General features: G+C 47.7%; 1 protein-coding gene across 1 annotated transcript in view; it reads left to right on the plus strand.

Annotated features, from left to right (window-relative positions):
- DNMT3A (DNA (cytosine-5-)-methyltransferase 3 alpha) overlaps positions 1–20,278 on the plus strand; it is a 123,197-nt gene extending 102,919 nt beyond the window's left edge. Inside the window, exons 7-23 of the mRNA XM_006835228.1 lie at positions 2,719–2,934; positions 3,144–3,302; positions 3,712–3,819; positions 4,467–4,623; positions 4,934–5,083; positions 5,187–5,231; positions 5,959–6,038; positions 6,827–6,939; positions 7,124–7,307; positions 7,544–7,628; positions 9,494–9,639; positions 10,392–10,482; positions 10,675–10,823; positions 11,831–11,916; positions 16,619–16,688; positions 17,480–17,598; positions 18,820–20,278. Of these exons, the coding sequence (XP_006835291.1) occupies positions 2,719–2,934; positions 3,144–3,302; positions 3,712–3,819; positions 4,467–4,623; positions 4,934–5,083; positions 5,187–5,231; positions 5,959–6,038; positions 6,827–6,939; positions 7,124–7,307; positions 7,544–7,628; positions 9,494–9,639; positions 10,392–10,482; positions 10,675–10,823; positions 11,831–11,916; positions 16,619–16,688; positions 17,480–17,598; positions 18,820–18,961 (2,100 nt within the window). The 3' untranslated portion in view covers positions 18,962–20,278. The remainder of the gene's footprint in view (positions 1–2,718; positions 2,935–3,143; positions 3,303–3,711; positions 3,820–4,466; positions 4,624–4,933; positions 5,084–5,186; positions 5,232–5,958; positions 6,039–6,826; positions 6,940–7,123; positions 7,308–7,543; positions 7,629–9,493; positions 9,640–10,391; positions 10,483–10,674; positions 10,824–11,830; positions 11,917–16,618; positions 16,689–17,479; positions 17,599–18,819) is intronic.

A 20,278-nucleotide genomic window follows, 5' to 3' on the forward strand; every position in this document is an offset into this window, starting at 1 on the left:
AAGGCCTGGCAGGGCCTTAGAAGACCCCTCACCCCATCCTGCCCTCTACCACCTGCAGTACCCTTTGCTGACTGAGGGGTCTCTCATCACTTCTGGGAACATGGTCTTTGGGTCATCCAGGAAGATACCTGGTCTGATTAGATCAGCAGTCCATGTGGAAGGAAGGGAGCCAGCCAGCGAGACTAGGGGTTGATTTGAAGGTAGTGACTCTGGTTGGTGGTAGCTGCTGCAGCTGATGAGCCTAGGAAAGTGGCTGCTTAGAGGAGAAGATCCCCCTTCTTGCCCTCTCCTCCCGAAGAATTGAGTACACCCTTTGGTACACCTTCTGGTGGTGGTGAGGCAGTGAGACGGAGGTGATAATTGATAGTAGGTAAGGAATGGCAAAATCCTGGCAGGTGAAGGTGGGAATCTGGGCAGGGAGAGCAATTGCTCTCAGTCTCCCACCTCCAAGATCCATGGCTCACTTTCCCAGCTGTTTGTAGGTTGGGAGCAAAGGATGCATTATCCTACTTTACAATTTATTGACTCAGGAAGAACTAGGACTTCTATCCTTAAGTATTTGAGGAATCACCATGAGAAATAGCCTGGAGGTTGTGGCCTGGAGGCAAAGACTTGGAGATTTGACTGGATAACATGAAGGACTTCACAAGACTTTTTACTTATTGAATGATGTAGTAAAAGACCCGTTGCTGCTGAGTTGACTCTGATTCATAGAGACTGTCGGACAGAGCAGAATTGCCCTATAGGGCTTCCAAGGCTGTAATTTTTATGGAAACAGGCTGTCTTTGCCTTATCTTTTGTGACAGCTAGTGAGTTCGAACCACCGGCCTCTTTGGTTAGCACTTTAGCCACAGGACATTATTAAAATAAAGGTTCTTGATTTGGGGCCCTTGGAATCCCTGATACTGATCTGATGATTCCTAGATGGGTCTGAAAAGGTTAACCAGAAATTCTTCAGTTCAAGTGTTTTTGTAGGTTAAAGAATCTTAGAAAAGATTGTGCTAAAGTCTGTTTCTCACTAGCTACCAGTCTAAGGAATGTAGTTGCTCCATCTGCAGTTTAGAGCTCTTACACTTCAAGTTGCCTGCATTTTCTTACTTTTATTTTTAAATTGAGCTTGTCACAAAAAGGCTGAAGCTCGTGTCACTGGGCACCTTGGATTTTTCTTTCTTTGCTTTTATTTTCTTAGCTGAGGCAGCAGGGGTGGAAAGACTAGGTCCACCAGCCCCCTGCATTACCAGTGATGTTCCCCATGTTGATGCTAGCCAGAGCCTTGGCAAACAAGCCAGGCCAGAAAGGCTCAACATTTATATTGGCTGCTTTAATAAGGGCATTAATCTTATCCTCTGAGAATGTCACCTCATTGTTGTGCAGGATGAAGGCTGAGTAGATGCAGAGGAGCTTGTCCATGGGTCTGGCTAGTGCTACTGGACAGGCAGAGCTAGTGGCCCGATACAGCAGGGCCTCGCCCCTGACAGGTCCCAAGCTTCCTCTGAAGGACCTAGTACCTTAGTGACCTTTGAGGAAAGGCTCAAGTTGCTTCTAATATAGAATTTTAAACCTAGAGGATGGGTTTGTATTCACGCCTTGATGCTTTTGGGAAAACCTTCGTACTGAAGATGGCCTTTTCTTTCTCTGAATCTGGCATGGTGGAAACAGGAATGCAGAACCTTGAGGTTTGGGGGCCATGTGTAGCTGGGGTAAGATTAGATTGGATGGTTCTCCGAGGTAAATGCCAAGACTTTCATTCTTTGTAGGGTGGAGATTCTGAAACAGATTATGAGAGGGCTTGGTTATACAGATCTCAGCCTGAAAAGGAGGCTGGGGTGCGCAGTATGACATGAAAAGACCTGATTGGATGAATAACTGGGTTTTGGATTATCGTTGATAGGATGGCTGAGAGGATGATGTTGTTAGGTGCCATCAAGTTGTTTCAACTCCTATTGAAACCATGAGACAGTACAACTGTGTGCCCCCCCACCCCGTAGTGTTTCTGAGTGGATTTGAAATGCCAACCTTTCAGTTGGCTGAGTGCTTAACTGTTGTGCCACCAGGGCTCCTTTCTTAAAAGTATATGGCTCTAAAAGGTCACATAGAAGGGAGTGTATAGTGAGCATAATCTACGTGAACTCCAGAGTGGATTCTGAGGTGGGCTTTCAATAGTGTTCAAGCAGCTGGAAAAGGAAACTTGCTCTTTAACCCCAGTCATGTGAGTTTCATCGTCAGTAAACATTGCAAAACTGAAACTGGTCTGGAAGCCAAAACCAAGAGTAGAAGGGGTTGATTGATCATGGATCTGATTCTTGATGGGAAAGTCAGATGGAAGAGAAAGGAATCAAGATCTGTTACTAAACACAGCCCTATCATTACTATTTGAGTAGAATTCCCCTTTGCATCCTAGAGGGAAGATGGCTATTCTGCTGATGAGGTGAAGGAAGATACACCAGGGAAGGGACATTTCCCAAGAGGAAATTTGGGTCACAGATAGCAGTTAACCACTCAACTTCAAATCTTGCAGCTTCCTATAGGCAAGATAGTTGAGTTGGTGAGGGTAGAACTCCTCTCTCCAGCCCTTTACAAGGGGGCTTCAAAATGTGTGGGAAAATTCCATTATCTTTTAATTCCACAAACAGAAGCACATCCCCCCTCCTCCTAGTATCAGGTGGCCTTGCTAATTCCTGGAGAGGTCAAGGTAACTCTTGTTTCTTATTTCCCCAGGCCGAGAAGAAAGCCAAGGTAATTGCAGTAATGAATGCTGTGGAAGAAAATCAGGGACCCGGAGAATCTCAGAAGGTGGAGGAGGCCAGCCCGCCTGCTGTGCAGCAGCCCACTGACCCCGCATCCCCCACTGTGGCTACCACACCTGAGCCTGTAGGGGCAGACACCGGGGACAAGAATGCCACCAAAGCAGCTGATGATGAACCAGAGTATGAGGTGAGTGACTTGCTTCTTTGTACCCCTCCACCTCCCAGGCTGTCCTCTGCACCTGACCCCCCAGGTCTCAGTCCATATGGTGCTGCCTCCTGGCTGTTCTGACCCTTAGGTGTCCAATGGTGGGGTTGCTTTGGTGGTGATGGGGGTACAGGGGGATGACAGGAAGGCCTACTGACCACTGTGATGATTTCTGCTCCTTGGGGCTCCAGGATGGCCGGGGCTTTGGCATTGGGGAGCTCGTGTGGGGAAAACTGCGGGGCTTCTCCTGGTGGCCAGGCCGCATCGTGTCTTGGTGGATGACGGGCCGGAGCCGAGCAGCTGAAGGCACCCGCTGGGTCATGTGGTTCGGAGACGGCAAGTTCTCTGTGGTGAGTTACGGGTTTGGTCGCCTGAAAATGGAAAAGATGTTGGTCCTAGAGCCTATGGTTTGGATAGCGGCATGGTCTGGAATTTGGGTGGTGGAAGTAGGTTCTGCTCCCCCACTCTGTGTATGGAAGCGTGAATGGGAGAAGACTTAGGTTGTCCCTATGGTTTAGAGAGCTAGAATGCTGAGTTTTTGCCTTCCTGGAACCTTTTCCCCAGAATTCCTTTCCTCCCCTTCATTGGGATGCCTGTTTTGCATCTTGTAATTATTTATGGATGCATCTGGTTCCTTCCCTCAAGAGACTAAGTGTTAATGTTCCCAACCCCTGATAATCGCCAGGAATGAGCCAGGAATGAGGTGGGTGCCTGACGAGTGTGGAAGGAGCAAACAAGGGGCCTGGGTTGTCCCTCCAGGTGTGTGTGGAGAAGCTGATGCCCCTGAGCTCCTTTTGTAATGCGTTCCACCAGGCCACCTACAACAAGCAGCCCATGTACCGCAAAGCCATCTATGAAGTCCTGCAGGTGAGTTGCCCTCCCAGGAGTTTGGAGGAGGGAGCTTAGGTGGCAGTGACCACCAGGCATCTGGAAGCCAGCACAACCAAAGGACCTCTCTGGCAGAACCTGTGCCTAAGCCCAGTCTCTACCTGCCTGAGAGGTCTTTTGACTGTGCCTCCTCTCCCTACTTCACTCCTCCTTCCTACGGTGCCTCTTCAGACTTTCTCTTCCCAAGACCCCCATTTCCCTGAGCCTCTCCCAGGCTTTTGCCATTGCTACCAAAAAGGTTTGGATGGGATATCTGACCTCTGACTTCACTTGGGTGCCAGGAGGGGTTGGTGGAGGGGTAAGAGCAAACTCAGTAGCCTAAAGCCGATTTCTATGTTTCCATCCACAATCCTGACACTAGCCATCCCTCCCAAAGCACTCTCCATTTCTCAGCTGGGTTTGATAATTCTCTGCAGTGGCCACAAAACTCAACAGACAATACTCACAATTATGGGGTTTACTTAGGGAATTAATAGGTTACAGTTCAGAATCCAAAATGCTCAGGATACAGTTCCTCAGTCGGGACAGCTTCTCAGCTGTGCCCACAGGCACATCTCTGGTCCTCTGTTGAGCCTGACCTGCCTGCCCCTGACACCCCTTCTGTATGTAACCTGTTTGCCTTCCAGGTGGCCAGCAGCCGTGCAGGAAAGTTGTTCCCGGCATGCCATGACAATGACGAGAGTGACACAGCCAAGGCTGTGGAGGTGCAGAACAAACAAATGATCGAATGGGCACTTGGGGGCTTCCAGCCCTCAGGCCCCAAGGGCCTGGAGCCACCTGAAGGTAAGTGGAATGGCCCAGCCCAGCCTTCTGGGACCCCTGCTAGCCAGGCAAAGCCATACTGGGACTGAGAAAGCCATCCTCTGTTGGGGGTGGGTGGACCCAGTGTGTGAATGGCAAGTCTCCCTTTCCCTGGCATTGTGACAGGGACAGTGCGGCTCTGGGACCCTAGGCTATTCTGCTCCCTGTTGTTTTGCTAGAACCTGAGAATTGGGAAGTAGGAACAAATTAGGACTCATTGTAAACAGAATAGGGGAGGAGGGAGCTAGAATTTCTTATCAGCCTGTAACCATTTGTTTGTCACCTGATGCAGAGGAGAAGAATCCCTACAAAGAAGTTTACACAGATATGTGGGTTGAACCTGAGGCAGCTGCCTATGCTCCACCTCCACCAGCCAAAAAACCCCGGAAGAGCACAACCGAGAAGCCCAAAGTCAAGGAGATCATTGATGAACGCACAAGAGGTAGTTGGCCTGGCTGTGGAGGAGGGGTCTGGGAGCCCAGCATCCACAGGAGTAGCGTGGCTACCACAGCCTCCTCTGATACTCGACTTTCCTCCTCCTGCAGAGCGGCTGGTGTATGAGGTGCGGCAGAAGTGTCGGAATATCGAGGGTGAGTGAATTGACCCACCTGGGACTTCAATGACTTGGTGCTCCTAGGACAGGCAGAACTTTACTCCTAGTGTGATGTCTTTCTCTGAGTATGGATAGCTACCTAGGAAAGTTGGAGTACTATGGAATAAGGGTCCTGGTAATACTGCTACGTAATGCCTGGGTGTCTGTCCTGTGTGTCCCTCTAGCCTGCTATACGCACACACGCACCCTTCTTCCCGGTGCCATATACCTATTTTTCTTTCTCTGACTTCAGCTGGACATTAGGGTTTGGAACACCCCAGAGAAGGTCAGCCGCCTATTGGATTTGATTGATCTTGTCTAAAGATGGGTGGTCTTTTTAGCCTCTTACCAGTTTTCATCTTCTCCTGTTCAGTAGTCATAAACATGTTCCATGTTCATCCTGCCTTGACCTGGTGATTGTGTCTCTCCCAGGACTCTCTTGGGGTCAGAGTGCAAGACTTGAGAACCACCCCAGGAGTGCCTCCAGACTAACCCCAGAGCCAGGGCCCTGCTCTCATTGGCAGGTTTCTGTCCCTGTTCCTACATGTTAGCATTGCTGCTCTAAGAAGTGAATGAGCTTCTGATATTGGAGGCCTTGGGGGGCCCACCCAACCCTGCTGTCTTTCTTTTGGCTGCTTCTCAGCACACCCCGTTTTTTGTGGCTCTCTAAGAGCTAGGCTTTGGCCTGAGTTGTCCTTCCATGAAACCTCCACTCTACTTTTCAGACATTTGCATCTCTTGTGGGAGCCTCAATGTTACCCTGGAACACCCTCTCTTCATCGGAGGAATGTGCCAAAATTGCAAGGTAAGGGGCTCCTTCACCAGAACTGCAGTTGAGGGGTCCTACAGCACCTCGGTTTGGTGGACGGATGGCACCTGATGTGTGTAATATTGATGTGAGTTTACTCTTAAAGTAGAAAGTCCTGGAATAAAGTGGGGCCCTGGTCTTCCAGGTTTGGCTTGCTGTTGTTTTTTCTCCTTTGAAGTAATCTTTTCTTTTCTAAAATCCCATTCTAGTCCCTGGATGTGGGTTCATATGTCACAGTCACTAATAAAGGAAGTATGGGCAGAAGAGGCTGGAGGGGTGATGGCTTGCTGTGCCCTTGGAGCCCCAGATGGGAGGGATTGCTGCAAGGGACAAGGTGAAGGGATAGTGATCCCTTTGGCCTTCTGCCCACCACTGCTGGTCTTACCCAGTGCCATGGGTCAGCAAATAATGGTTTTCCCTCCCTGGATTTGCGGTGTGAGCCTGACCCTAGAACAGAGTATTGTTGTTATGTGCCATGGAGTCAGTTCCTACTCATAACCACCCTTTACAGGGTTTCCAAGGCTGTAAATCTTTACAGGAGCAGAAAGCCTCATGTTTCTCCCGCGGAATAGCTAGTAGTTTCAAACTGCTGATCCTAAGGATAGCAGCCCGATTTGTAACCACTATGCTACCAGAGCTCTTTTACAACAGAACAGGGTGGTAGGGGTCATTTGCCCATAACTGAGTTGAGGTCCTGAGGTGAGAGCAGAGGCTGAAGTTGGAATCCTGCCTTCCCCGGTTCTGCCTGGGCTCGACTGGTGTTCTGAGCCTCCGCTCCTTCCTAGAACTGCTTCCTGGAGTGTGCATACCAGTATGATGACGACGGCTATCAGTCCTACTGCACCATCTGCTGCGGGGGGCGTGAGGTGCTCATGTGTGGGAACAACAACTGCTGCAGGTGAGTGGCCCTGCTTGGACCAAATGAGCTTGGTGCCAGGCCTCTACTTCCTGTCCCTGCCCTCCTGGCTTCCAGCCCCAGCTGTGCTCTGCCTGCTCTGTTCTTTCATTCTGGGTGGCTGACCTTGACCTCCCTGCCACACTGGGGCTGAGAGTCTCCTCTGCTGCCCTGGGCTTCCCTTCAGGTGCTTTTGCGTGGAGTGTGTGGATCTCTTGGTGGGGCCGGGGGCTGCCCAGGCAGCCATTAAGGAAGACCCCTGGAACTGCTACATGTGCGGGCACAAGGGCACCTATGGGCTGCTGCGGCGGCGGGACGACTGGCCCTCAAGGCTCCAGATGTTCTTCGCCAACAACCATGACCAGGAATTTGTGAGTGCTGGGGCCCAGGTACTCTCTTCGCCCTCCACCAGCCAGAACTGAGGGCAGACGCTTGGAGCTGAGGCTCAGCCCCTGAAAGAGCCTCAATTGTTTTTGGAGCCAGGGAGAGGAGTAGCCCAGAGGTCTCTGAGCAGGCCATGGGTCTGTGCTGGGAGGATAGCCCAGGGTGTAGCTCCTTAGAACACTCCTAAAGAGTCTTGATCTGGTTTGTTGGTGTCATTGTTTAGGACCCTCCGAAGGTTTACCCACCTGTCCCGGCTGAGAAGAGGAAGCCCATCCGGGTGCTGTCCCTGTTTGATGGAATTGCCACAGGTGAGAGTGGTACAAGCCTAGAGACCAGCAGCCTCATCCTGGGCTGTGGGAGCTCTCTCTCCCTGGTGGGCTGTGTGTTTGACCCTGCTAGACAACAGCAGTTAACTTTAAAACAATTTGAATAATAGCCTAAAGAGGACACTACTGTGTTAAATGAAAAAGGACGTGGGATGTGGCCAAAACCAAGTAAAATGAGTGGGAAACCTTCTGAAAGAGAATGTAGAGCAGAGGACTTGGGCAGGGGAATAGGGGGCTATTGAGTCAGAAATGCATAGAAGATTCTCACAAAGCCTCCGTGGAGGCCATCAAAACAAAAACTAGTTCTATGAGGTTTTGAATTATAAATCACAGGTGTTCATCTAAGTAAACCACAAACAATAGTCTAATACTTGAATCTCCCATGATCTCACAGCTAATCTTTTGGTGTCCTTTAGAACTTTTTTTCCCTTCTCTCTCCGTGTGTAGTCATACACATCTAGGTAGATAATAAATGAAAGGTTGGTAAATGCTTATATGAAAAGTTGCCTTTTCATATATTATGCAGTGACTGCTTTTATTTGTAAAATCTGTGAAAGTGCTGTGTTTCTGGTTTGGTTGTTTTAAAACCCCCTGAGTGCTGCAGAGTTTGCACAAAGCTATAAGCCAAAAGGTTGGCAGTTTGAACTCCTCCAGAGATACCTCGGTGAACTCCCCTAGACTTACCTCGGAAGAAAGGTGAACCAGTCTGTTTCTGAAAGCTTACTGACTTGACAATCCCATGAAGCAGTTAGATTGTACACATGGGGTTGATTTTTTTTCATGATTATAAGCAATGCTAGGATAAGCATCTTTATACTTGCAGAGTTATATACCTAAACCTCTATCTTTTTAGGAAAAATTCTTAGATATTTTGCCCCCTGTGGCTGTTGGCAACTGCTAGAAAGCCCTTTGAGAGGTTGTTCTAACATATCTCTACCCCTCTGTCCCTGCCTCAGCCTGAAGGCCCCTCACATCGTGGCCTCCACCGATCCCCCAGTTTTTAAGAGGGAGAACTTGCCTTCATCTGGCCAGGGGGAGACAGACAATCTTAGTTTAGTGACCTAGGTCAAAGGGCGAGGGTGAGGATGACATACCCGCCCAGATGTTTGTCTGTTCTCAGCTCAAGGCTGCCCTGTGATAGAAACTTAGGTGCATTTAAAGCTTTGGTTTCTCAGACTAGAAAAGAAGTCTCCTTAAACCATGTCACTGCCCACCCCCACCCCAATAGGCTGAGAGCTCCTTGGTGGGGAGGTCTGTTAAGAGCCATACAAATGGCACCAGTGTACCCTGATTCTCTGAAGTTGTCAGGGTCTGTTCTAATTGTTTTCTTGCCTCAATTAAGCCTTTATGGAGGGGTCTGGTAAGTGTGGTTCGCTCAGGAGGAAATGCAATGAATGAGACACTCACTCTGTCTTGAAGAGTATAGTGATCCAAGTAAAGACTTGAGGTGGGGAAAGGCCCATAGTGCTGATAGAGGGAGCTGGGCTGGGCTGAGGCATTGAGGAAACTTTGAGGATAGGTAGCATTTACACTGAGTCTTGCACAGTATAAGTGGTGGCAGAAGGTAATATGGTGGGGAAGAGAGGAGCCAGTCTGTATAAGATGTAGAAACAGCAAAGAAAAGGCCTCCTGAAAACAACTGCTGACTGGTCAGCTGTCCGTGACCTTGACCAAGTAGATGTACTAGCTATGTCACAGTCTGTGTATGTTATTAGTAGTACTAATTAGTCGTCCCGTCTGAGGCAGCTGACTAGGCAGGGTGGCCTGTGGGCCTGCAGTGGACCCCATGTGTCCATCTGGCCCAGGAAATGACCCTGAGTAACAGGGTTTTCTGCTGGCTGGCCTAGGGCTTCTGGTGCTGAAGGACTTGGGCATCCAGGTGGACCGCTACATTGCCTCAGAGGTGTGTGAGGACTCCATCACAGTGGGCATGGTTCGACATCAGGGGAAGATCATGTACGTCGGCGACGTCCGCAGCGTCACCCAGAAGCATGTATGTCAGTTCATGGGACTGTCCCACCTCCTTTCCCCTGACATCCAGCTCCTGGACACAGCGCCAGCTCTGTTTTCATTTGCTTGTATACTATATTCCATTCCACCCATTCCACTTCTCTCTTTCTCCTGGGCTTCCATTTTTGTCTCAAGGGTAGTAGGCAGATTAAAAGGAGGAAATGGGGAGCTAGCCATTTGGGGCTCCAGCTGCTCCCCTAGGCTCTTTGCCTGACCCCTTTCAGTAGAGTGCTTTGGAATGGAAAGAGGTGCTGGTCTTCCCAGTACTCTTAACTTTTGGGAAATCATTTCACCCACCTCCATTTCTGGGGACTCTGGCAGTGTCTTGCCTAAACGTGATATGACTTTTTTCCAGTTCTCTCTTGTCTGTCCATAAAACAAGGACTCTAGAATCCCAAGGGACATGTGTAGATGTTCCAGGCACCTGCCTAACATACTCAGAGCCTAAGTGGCTTTGGGATTCAGCTGTCCTGCCTGGACCACCTTCCCAATGAGTGACTGTTGATTCTGCATTGAGCACACTGGGTTCCCAGTTTGTCTCAGACAGTCCAGCTCCATCCTTTGCTCTGTTTTATGAAACAGCCCTGAGCGCCTCAGTGACTTGCCATGGCTATAGTTAGGTCTCCTGACTCGTGACAGTACCTTTCTGCCACATTCACAGGCAGATAATTTCTCTTTTCCTTTTTGCCTCTGTCCTTGGACAGCAGGTCCATCACATTACCTTTATCCTCCCAGATCCAGGAGTGGGGCCCATTTGATCTGGTGATTGGGGGCAGTCCCTGCAATGACCTCTCCATCGTCAACCCTGCCCGCAAGGGACTCTACGGTAGGTGTCTTCCTCACCCCTCCACCTTCTGGGCTGGTGCTTCCGCACTTAGGTTTCCTACTTGGGGTATTTCTGCCCTTGGACAGCTACTCCCGACAGCCCTGTCTTCCCTCACCCTCCCCTTGCCCGAGCCACACCACTGTCTACTACGCAGACAGCCCCAGCTGATGGCTTTCTCTTCCAACCTCTCAGAGGGTACTGGCCGGCTCTTCTTTGAGTTCTACCGCCTCCTGCATGATGCGCGGCCCAAGGAGGGAGATGATCGTCCCTTCTTCTGGCTCTTTGAGAATGTGGTGGCCATGGGCGTTAGTGACAAGAGGGACATCTCGCGATTTCTCGAGGTATAGCCAAGCACCCTTGGTTTGGCCAGCTCACTAATTAATGGCTTCTGCCGTGGACTGCTGCTTTATCCCTGTCTCATCTGCATTGTGGAGCTGGGGACTGGGGACTTCTGCTTTGCAAAGGGCCACTTTGGGAAGCTGTGGGCTTCTCAGATGGAAAGGGAGGAAGTGGGATTGGAGGCCCACCCCAGAAAGAACAGTGGTCTCACTTTATGAGGTATGGGTTTAGACATGGACCTTCAGGGAAAAGGACCTGACCTGACCGTGGTCCTGTGTGATATTACACTGGGATGTTGAGGTACCAGAACTAATTATCCCGGCAAGAACAGTCAGGGGTGATCAGCGTACTCCCTCTCCCATCCTCATCCCTAAAGCTTCACAGATGCTTTATGAAGCCTAAGGCGACAACTTGGCTTATGTCACTTTTTATTGGCCATGACATGGGCCCCAGCTTTGAGCCAGTGCGCTCTGGATTTCTGCTGGTGGGCTGGGAGCATGTGGCCCCTCATGCTGGTGTTACTGACTTGAAATATGAGCAGGTGTCTTCTTGGGCCATACTGCAGGCATTCAGTGAACACATCCACGCTTACTGGAGCTTTCTGTTTCAAAGTTTCTAGGTAGTAGAGCTGGTTGGTCCATGATGGTAGCTCTAAGCCACATGTGGGTATTGAATGAAAACTTCTTTCTTATCACCATAGCTACAAATCAGATACTCATGAGCCACATGTGTGTAGTGGGCTGGTGCCTACTGTACTGAGCAGGACAGATAGAGACTACTTCCAACATCACAGAACATTCATGAGGTCTCAAGTGCCCATCAGCACATGTAGAGTGTGGCCAGGTTGAATTTTCTGGCGTTTTCTCACGTGTCACGGGTTCAGGTTATCCCAGTGTGTGGTCTCCTGAGAGAAAGAATTCACAGCAACCTTAGCCGCTCAGCCAGGACAATGGCCTGGTGTTATTTAATAGTCCTCCTTCTTCTCTCATCTTTATCTCCTGTTTTATAGTCCAACCCTGTGATGATTGATGCCAAAGAAGTGTCAGCTGCACACAGAGCCCGCTATTTCTGGGGTAACCTTCCCGGTATGAACAGGTTGGTGAGAGTTCCTGGGCCTTGGGCTGGCTGTGGGCTGGTGTCTGCAGATGGGACTGAGGCAGGCTAGCCTAAGGAGTTGGGAATCACTGAATGGGCCCTCTTGGGCTGTCCCCCAACCCCACCCGTGGAATGGTGTACCACTCTGTCATTTTTCTTCTCTTTTCATCTTGAGAAAGTAGGGGAGTCGTGATGTACTCACCTGACAAAGCAACAGTTAGTGGACAAAAATAGGACGTTCTCTACACAAAATGAGAATGGTGTACCACTGAGTTTTATAGTTGGTTTTCCTATATTGGCAACTGTGTCCAGTGTCATGGAGGGTGGGGCTGGGGTGAGAAAGCAAGTGGTGGTGTTCCATCTTGGTCACATCTGACTCTGGAGGAGAGAGCATCTTGAAACACCAGCAAGTAAGTTAAGACACAGGGTTCTGCTTAGTGTATTAACCACACACTGCATTCTGTTGGCTCCCTGTGCTTTGTTGGAAGGATTTTCATCATTTTGGTTATGCGGATAAGGATTTTCATACCCAGGCATGAAAAGTGGAAGTACTTGTCAGGTTTCTTTTTGGTGTAAATCATTTTTAAAAATGTGGAGAAAGGAATTCTGGTTGAAAATGTACAGTTCAAAAGCAAACTGAGAGTCACCCAATCTAGGTAGCTATTTATGGAGAGAGATTTTTCCAGAATGTTATGATTCATTGATTTGAAACCTTTAAGACATGAAACCTTGAAGACCTCATTAATCTCGGTTTAGTTATATAATCTTTCTTTGCCATTAAAATGAGGTTATAGGAACTCTGTAATCTTGAACTCATTTGGCAAAACTGTTATGCTTTGCGAAGACTTGTTGATGGGAAGAAGATGGGTCAGGGGGTGGCTGACTTGAGATTGTCTCAAATCCACTGCCATCGACTCGATTCTGACTCACAGTGATGCTACATAGGATTTCTGAGGCTATAAATCTTTACGGGAGTAGACAGCCTCTCATCTTTCTCCTACAGAGCAGCTGGTGGATTTGAACTGCTGGTCTTATGGTTAGTAATCCAGTGCTTACCCTACAACATCACACCAGGATTGTCATATAACAGCAATTACACTTTATTTTGAATTCACTGGCTCCTGATAGACAGCTCTGTATGATGGCATGCGCTTTTTCTTCCAACTCTGCAATTCTAGAACTCTGAGGTACCACACAGGACCCAGGAAAGTGTGTGCAGAGTCTGGGAGGACCTGGAGGTACAGGTCCCAGTAAGGGCCATGCAGAGATCATTGAGCCCTGTGTGAGCCTGTTTTTAAAATATTTTACTGTGTTTTCATTGAAGGTTTACACAACAGTTGAGGTTCCTATTCAATGAGTTGTACAGATTGTGCAGTGACCTTGGTTTCATCCTTTACAATAACTTTTTCATTGTTTACATTCTGGTGGTTCCATTTCCGTTAATCTAGTTTCCCTGACTCCTTACATTTCTCATTTTTGTTGTAAAGTAATTGTTGACCATTTGGTCTCAGTCTGGTAGTCTTTAGAGGAGAACAGATCTTAGCGGTGACACTCACTGTTTTGGAGCTAGTCTGTTATTTAGCTACAAGGTGACGTGTGGGTTTGTTTCAGTTCAAGTCTTTAACATTGTCTCAGGGCAATAGTCTAAGGAAATCCTTTAGTCTCAATTGGTCCAGTTTAGTTTTTATTTTCTAAGGAATTTGAAGGATTCGGTTTAAAGTTTTTTCTCCTATTCTATCAGGGTCCATCTGTTGTGGCCTCAATTTAGAATGATCAGTAGTAGTAGCTGGACACTATGGTTCTCCTGGGTTGGCAGTTCAAGCGCACCAGCCTCTTCTTTGTTGTTAAGTGCCATCGAGCACTCATAGAGATCCTCATGCAGGGTTTCCAAGGAGCGGCTGGTGGGTTATCCTATAATGCCACACCAGGACTGGCACTTAACAGCAATAACATTTTATTTAAAATGTCAGGAAAGGATTGCGCTGAAAGTGATGGTTCGTTACTTGGTACTTTCTCTGAGGAAAAGTGATGTGTTCAAGAGCCACAGTATTTTAGTCTCCTGGTGACTGAAGAGTTTAAGTCTGACTTTCTATTCCTACTGCCTCCCTGATGACATCTAGACTGGTGATTGAAACTAGCACATGCCCCATCAGTTGTGCTTGGCTGGGGGCTTACCTCATTCACAAATCTCCTTCTGTGGACCCGGAGGCTATCACCTAATATAGGTTCCTCCGGTACCCTGTTCAAGGCCTCTGTGCTTGGCACTCCTGTTGGGGATGCAAAGCTGAGTGTATCTGGAGAAGAGGCAGTGAGCAAGTCCATGTATAACAAGCACTCAAAAAACAAAGTAGGTCCAGGTGATCAAGGAAGGTAGAAAGTGAAGATCTGTGGGGATGTGTGTTTTCATTAGGAGGATTTCCCTCTGCGATAACCCTTTTCTGTTTTTGTAATCGGCATCTTTTATTCTTACTGCTTAATTTTCTGGCCAAGACCTACCTACTTTGTTGTTGTTGTTAAGTGCCATCGAGTCGGGTCCGACCCATAGCGACCCTGTACAGGGTTTCCGAGGGTGTAAATCTTTACGGGAGTAGAAAGCCTCATCTTTCTCCCGCGGAGCGGCTGGTAGTTTCGAACCGCTGACCTTAAGGTTCGCAGCCCGATTCGTAACCACTACGCTACCAGAACTACTTGCAATCTTCCTCTTTCCCTACTTGGGTTTCTTTTCTATGCTAATGATCTCTGATAAAAAAATCTACCTGTATCTAACTCTCCCCTCCTCAAGGAAATGGGCCAAATCCTACTCTTCTTGTCACATGCTCCTTGATCACGCCCCCAAAATGAATGCATATAGGTAGGCCTGTACACAATGGGTGGGTGTGGTCCACTTCCTCCCCTTGACCTGCCCTTCAGATTTCAACCATCTTCTGGGCGCACTGGCAGTCAGTCTCCCCTGCTAGCATCTATACTGTCTGCCTTCAGTCAGCTTTTTTGCTGTTTTAATTCATTACTTCAGTCTTCATTTTTGTCCAGAGTGGCAGGAATTACAGGGACTATAGTCCTGTCTCCTTGTCTTTTGCATAAGTGGAGAAAAAAAGGCCACACTTTCTTGCCCAGAAGTTAGTAAGTCTGGGATGACCAGTCCCCTCTTTGAGGCCAGAACCATTCAGGCCTGGTGACCGGGCCAATGGTGATGCAGAAGTCTGCTGGCCACATGTAGCTTTGATTGACCCCTCTGTGCATGAGCTAGTCCTGCCGCCGAAGTTCAGAATAAGGACCTACATGCCAGCACCTCCTGCAAGTTTCTGTGTTAAAAAAAAAAAAAAAAGTGTGGAAGTTTGTAGCTATTTTGCCTGCTTTGTTTTGACACACTGATTTAAAAACAATCAGCTCAAGTTATACTTTAAAATGATATGTTTAAAGTGTATAGTGTCTATCAAAACACACACCCATGGAACCACAGCTATGGGGACAGAACATTCCCATCAGCCTAAAAGCTTTCTTAGTGGTACATATTTTCAAGCCTTCGAAGTTTTAAAAATAAGATGATGTAAAAAGTAATTGCTTCCCATATCTGCACATCTTCCCCTTTCCGGTCAGGTGCTACCTGTAGTTTTGAACAAGATATGAGGCTGCGCTTGCTCTGCGGGGGTACACAGCAGGGGTTTGTACCTGAGGACAGGTTAACAGCAAGCTGTATCTGTAAGCTCATATGGCAGGTAGGGACCTTGATGTTCCAGTGATTAAATGCTCAGTTGTTAGTTGAGAGGTCAGTGGTTCAGACCTACCAGTGATTCCATAGAAGAGAGCGGAGGCTAGCTGCTCTGTAAAGGTTACAGCGTTGGAAACTCTTTGGAGCAGTTTTCTGTCCTACAGGGCCACTGTGAGTTAGAATTGACAGCAGTGAGAGGGCTGGGCTTCTTGGAGATTGGTTCCTTTGAATAATTATGCAGGCCCCAGGAGTTACAAACAATTATGCAGGCCCCAGGAGTTACGGCCATTCTGAGGTGTTAGTTAGACATCTGGCTTCTCTGGCATTCGGGTACATGTGTTGTACCCAGAAGAGTGTCCCAGCCTGATACGGGAAGGTTTAGCAAACTGTCCATGAAGGAAATGGAATGTTTGTTATCCATGGCCTCAAAACTCAAGCCAGCATTGGTGGCATATTATATTACATACCAGGTTGGGACTTCTTTTGCATTTATCTTTACGCATTAGTGTTTGGTAGATTTGTGTCTACAGGGGCTGTAGGGTGTTTTCATGCGTTTGGGGGAAGTTAGTTGTGGCACTATAAAATAAGCACTGGATTGCTAACCTCATGGTTGTCAGTTCAAACCCCACACAGGATGCTTATGAGTCAGAACTGACTTGAAGGTACTTAGTAACATTTATAAGGAGCACAGGTGGCATAGTGGTTAAGTGCTTGGCTGGTAATTAAGAGATTGGCAGTTCAAACTCAATGACTGCTCCACGGGAGAAAAGATGTGGCGATCAAAAGATTACAGCCTAGGAAATCCTATGGGTCCAGGTCTACCCTGTCATCGTAGCATTGCTGTGAGTTAGAATCACCTTGATGACACATGACAACAATGTATGGGTGAGAGTGGGTAGGTAGAGGGGGGCTTCTTTTACTTGTGTGGGCCAGATCTCTGCGTGTATTTGCATCGCTGGGTTTCTGTGTTACATTCTTTCTTCTACCTTCTAGGCCGTTGGCATCCACTATGAACGATAAGCTGGAGCTACAAGAATGTCTGGAACATGGCAGAATAGCCAAGGTTAGCCCCAGGGCCTGAGCTCTTCTGCTATGGGCTTGGGAGAAGGGCAGGATGAGCTGTTTCCCAAGTGCTCCTCAAGAGGCCTGTGGGACAGCTGGTGTGGAGAATGCAATATAAGGGGTGGTACCAGGTCATACAGCCAAACCAGTGAGTCCTGAAGGGCTGGGCGAGAAGTCATTGCTGGCTTTCATCCCATTTAACCGTCGCTTTGAGGGAGACGTTAAGGAGTCTTTGCCAAGGTTCCTGAGCTTGCTATGGTTTATTTATTTTCTGACTGGGATCTATGGCAAAAGCCTTCAGAATGCAGCAGACTCGAATGATGTGGGTGGCCTGTTGCTTTCTAGAGAAATCTTTCACCAAGGGACTACGTAAGATACCTAAGGTTCCATGTCAGCAGGTTCCAGCATGTAGACTGCTGGTACTGCAGAGAATGTCTTGAACCCCTGAATAATTTGACATCCTTTTGCCTCTAAGTTGCTGCATATGTGAAGCAAGTTACTATAGCTGTGAAAACAGCAATTCTTTGGAAGAGTTAGTAAGAGTGGGTAAAACTGCTACCTTTCTAGGCCTTTTCTAGCTGGATTGAAATGAGGTCTGACCTTGAAACATGAAGAAGAGCAGAGCAGTGGTGTCTGTTTGGGGCTAGTGAGTTTTTAGCTAGTGTCCCAGATTGGCCAGGCCTGTTCAGTGTTGGGCTCTCCAGTCCCTAGTGAGGGCCTGGTGCACACAGCAGTGCTTGTTAATTTGACTGAATGGTGACTCATACCTCTTTTCCTCTCTTCATCTTCCAGTTCAGCAAAGTAAGGACCATTACTACTAGGTCAAACTCCATAAAGCAGGGCAAAGACCAGCATTTTCCCGTCTTCATGAATGAGAAAGAGGACATCTTATGGTGCACTGAAATGGAAAGGTACCCAGGCGGGTGTGGGGGCATCATGGGTGGAATCTGGTGTGTGTTCTGCCTGCTGCTCTGCCACTCCTGCCCCACCCCACCCCCGCCCGTACCTTGGGAGCAGTGCATTCCCCCAACATGGCTGACTCCTGGGGGCGATCCTGTCCCCTCTCCCTGTTCATTTAAAACTTAGAGGAGTCCAGGAACCAATTCATAATGTTTGAGCTCCTAGAGAGCTTGTCGAATTCCAAGGAAATATTGCAGCCACAGGAACTGTGTTGCTGATTAAGCATTTTTTTGAAGGCATTTTGTAAGCCAAGGCACCATACAACTTGAGGGTGGGGCGCTTGACTTGGTGCAAACGGGACTCACAAGGTACATTACCTTCTCTTTCTCTAGGTATCACTAGGGTTTAAGCAGACGAAGAGATCATTTATATAAACAACCAGAGTAAACAGGAAATCCATGAACTTGAAGTTGGGCAAGTGGTCTGCCCCTATGGAGTCTGTCTTGTAGGGGAACATACTAGGAATGTCTTTTTGTTACATTCAAACTTGATCAGTCCATTGTAGGGGTAGAATTAAAGAGCATACTGTGGATGAAGTTATTTTTCACAAATACTAACTTTATTTCTGCTGATACTGTGCGTTCTTTCTTGCCACCGAGGTCGATTGTGACTTATAGCTACCCTGTACAGGGTTTGCAAGGAGCAGCTGGTAGGCTTGAACCTCTGACCTTGTGGTTATCAGTCCAGTGCTTATCCTATAGCACCACACCCGTTACGTATAGGGTCATGGTGGTTGTGTGCCACCAAGACAGTTCTGACTCATAGTAACCCTGTGTAGAAAAGCCAGTAACAGAAAGGCTCCATCTTGTTCCTGCTGGTGGATTTGAACTGCTGACATTACAGTTGGTTAGCAGCCCAGCTTGTAATCCATTACACTACCAGGGCTCCTCCTTGTTAATTGCCACCAGTAGGTTCCAACTCACAGAGAATCCTGTATAGGGTTTCCGAGGAACAGCAGCTGAGTTTAAATCCAGAGACTGGTGTGGAGTTGGGTTGGTGTAGCATTAATCAGAGGGTGTGTAGGGACACACACAGCTATCAGTGTTGCTTTGGTTGGATCCTGGTCTTGTGCTATAGCCAGAACAGTGTGGGGTCAGACAGCCTCCTAGTGACCTGGGCCTGGCCTGTACTCACCACTGCCCTTTTCTGCCCTGTCTTTTTCTCCCCCTCAGGGTGTTTGGCTTTCCTGTCCATTATACCGACGTCTCCAACATGAGCCGTTTGGCGAGGCAGAGACTGCTGGGACGGTCGTGGAGCGTGCCAGTCATTCGTCACCTCTTCGCTCCGCTGAAGGAGTATTTTGCTTGTGTGTAAGGGACATGAGGGCAAACTGAGGTAGTGACAAAGGCAAAACAACAACAAAACATGAAAAACATAAAACAAAACACCAAGAACATGAGGATGGAGAAGAAGTATCAGCACCCAGAAGAGAAAAAGGAATTTAAAAGAAAACCACAGATGCTGAGATTACCAGAGGGCTTTGCCTTGCAAAGAGGGTTGGCCATCATCTCCTAACATTACAATGTTAAATCTTCCGGTCCTATTTAAAAAACAAAACCCAGCCCCTTTCCCTTTCCCCCTTTAATTTCTGGTCAAACCTTTTGTTTTCTACTCTATCCAGAGGGGTTGTCTGTTTGTTTGGGTTTTTGTTTCTTGCTGTGACTGAAAAAAGAAGGGGTATATTATTGCAGGAAAAAAAAAAAAAAACACAAAAAAATCAGTGACAAAAAATAGTAACAATACCTTGCAGAGGAAAGAATGGGAGAGAGGGGAAAAAAGGAAAATTTATAGATATCTATATATTGGGTTTGTTTGTTTTATTTTATTTTTTTTTTACTATATATCTTTTTGTTGTTGTCTCTAGCCTGATCAGATAGGAGCGTAAGCAGGGGACAGAAAATAGAGCGACTTGGGCAGCACAATTCCCTCCTGGCCCCTGAGCCATGTTGCCAGCACCATTCCTGGTCATGCAGAACAGAACCCAGCTAGCAGCAGGGAAGACAGGACACCAACATAGACATTTTCTACAGTATTTCAGGTGCCTACCACACAGGAAAACCATGAAGAAAATCAGTTTCTAGAAGCCGCTGTTACCTCTTGTTTACAGTTTATATATATATGATAGATATGAGATATATACATATATAAAAGGTACTGTTAACTACTGTAAAACACAACTTCATAATGGTGCTTTAAAACAGCGAGATGAGTAAAAACATCAGCTTCCATGTTGCCTTATGTGCAAAGGGTTTTAACCAAGGATGGAGAAAGGGACAAAGCTGGAAGATGAATAGTGGGGTTTCCACGCCCCACCCCCCTCCCTTGGTTTCCAAAAAGGTGAAGGGGGAGAATTTGGGAACAGTGGTCTCCAGTTTCTCCCTGCCCAAAGTGGGGTCGGGACCATGGGAAGCTGAGGGTGGAATTCATCCAGACTCAATGCAATAACCTTTTTGACTTTTGATCTAAAAGGAGACTCCCTTGGGAAAAAGCAGGGTGAGGGGGTCTTCAGTCTCAATTTCTCACTTTAGCTGATTTGAGGGCTCATTGTGGTGGGATCAGAAAACATCCAGAGTGTGGGACACTGACAATTAAGATATCACCTGAAGCAAATAAAAAAACATACAAAACGTA

The sequence above is a fragment of the Chrysochloris asiatica genome, unplaced genomic scaffold (assembly GCF_000296735.1).
Source record: "Chrysochloris asiatica unplaced genomic scaffold, ChrAsi1.0 scaffold00016, whole genome shotgun sequence".
In the NCBI taxonomy this organism is placed as follows: domain Eukaryota; kingdom Metazoa; phylum Chordata; class Mammalia; order Afrosoricida; family Chrysochloridae; genus Chrysochloris; species Chrysochloris asiatica.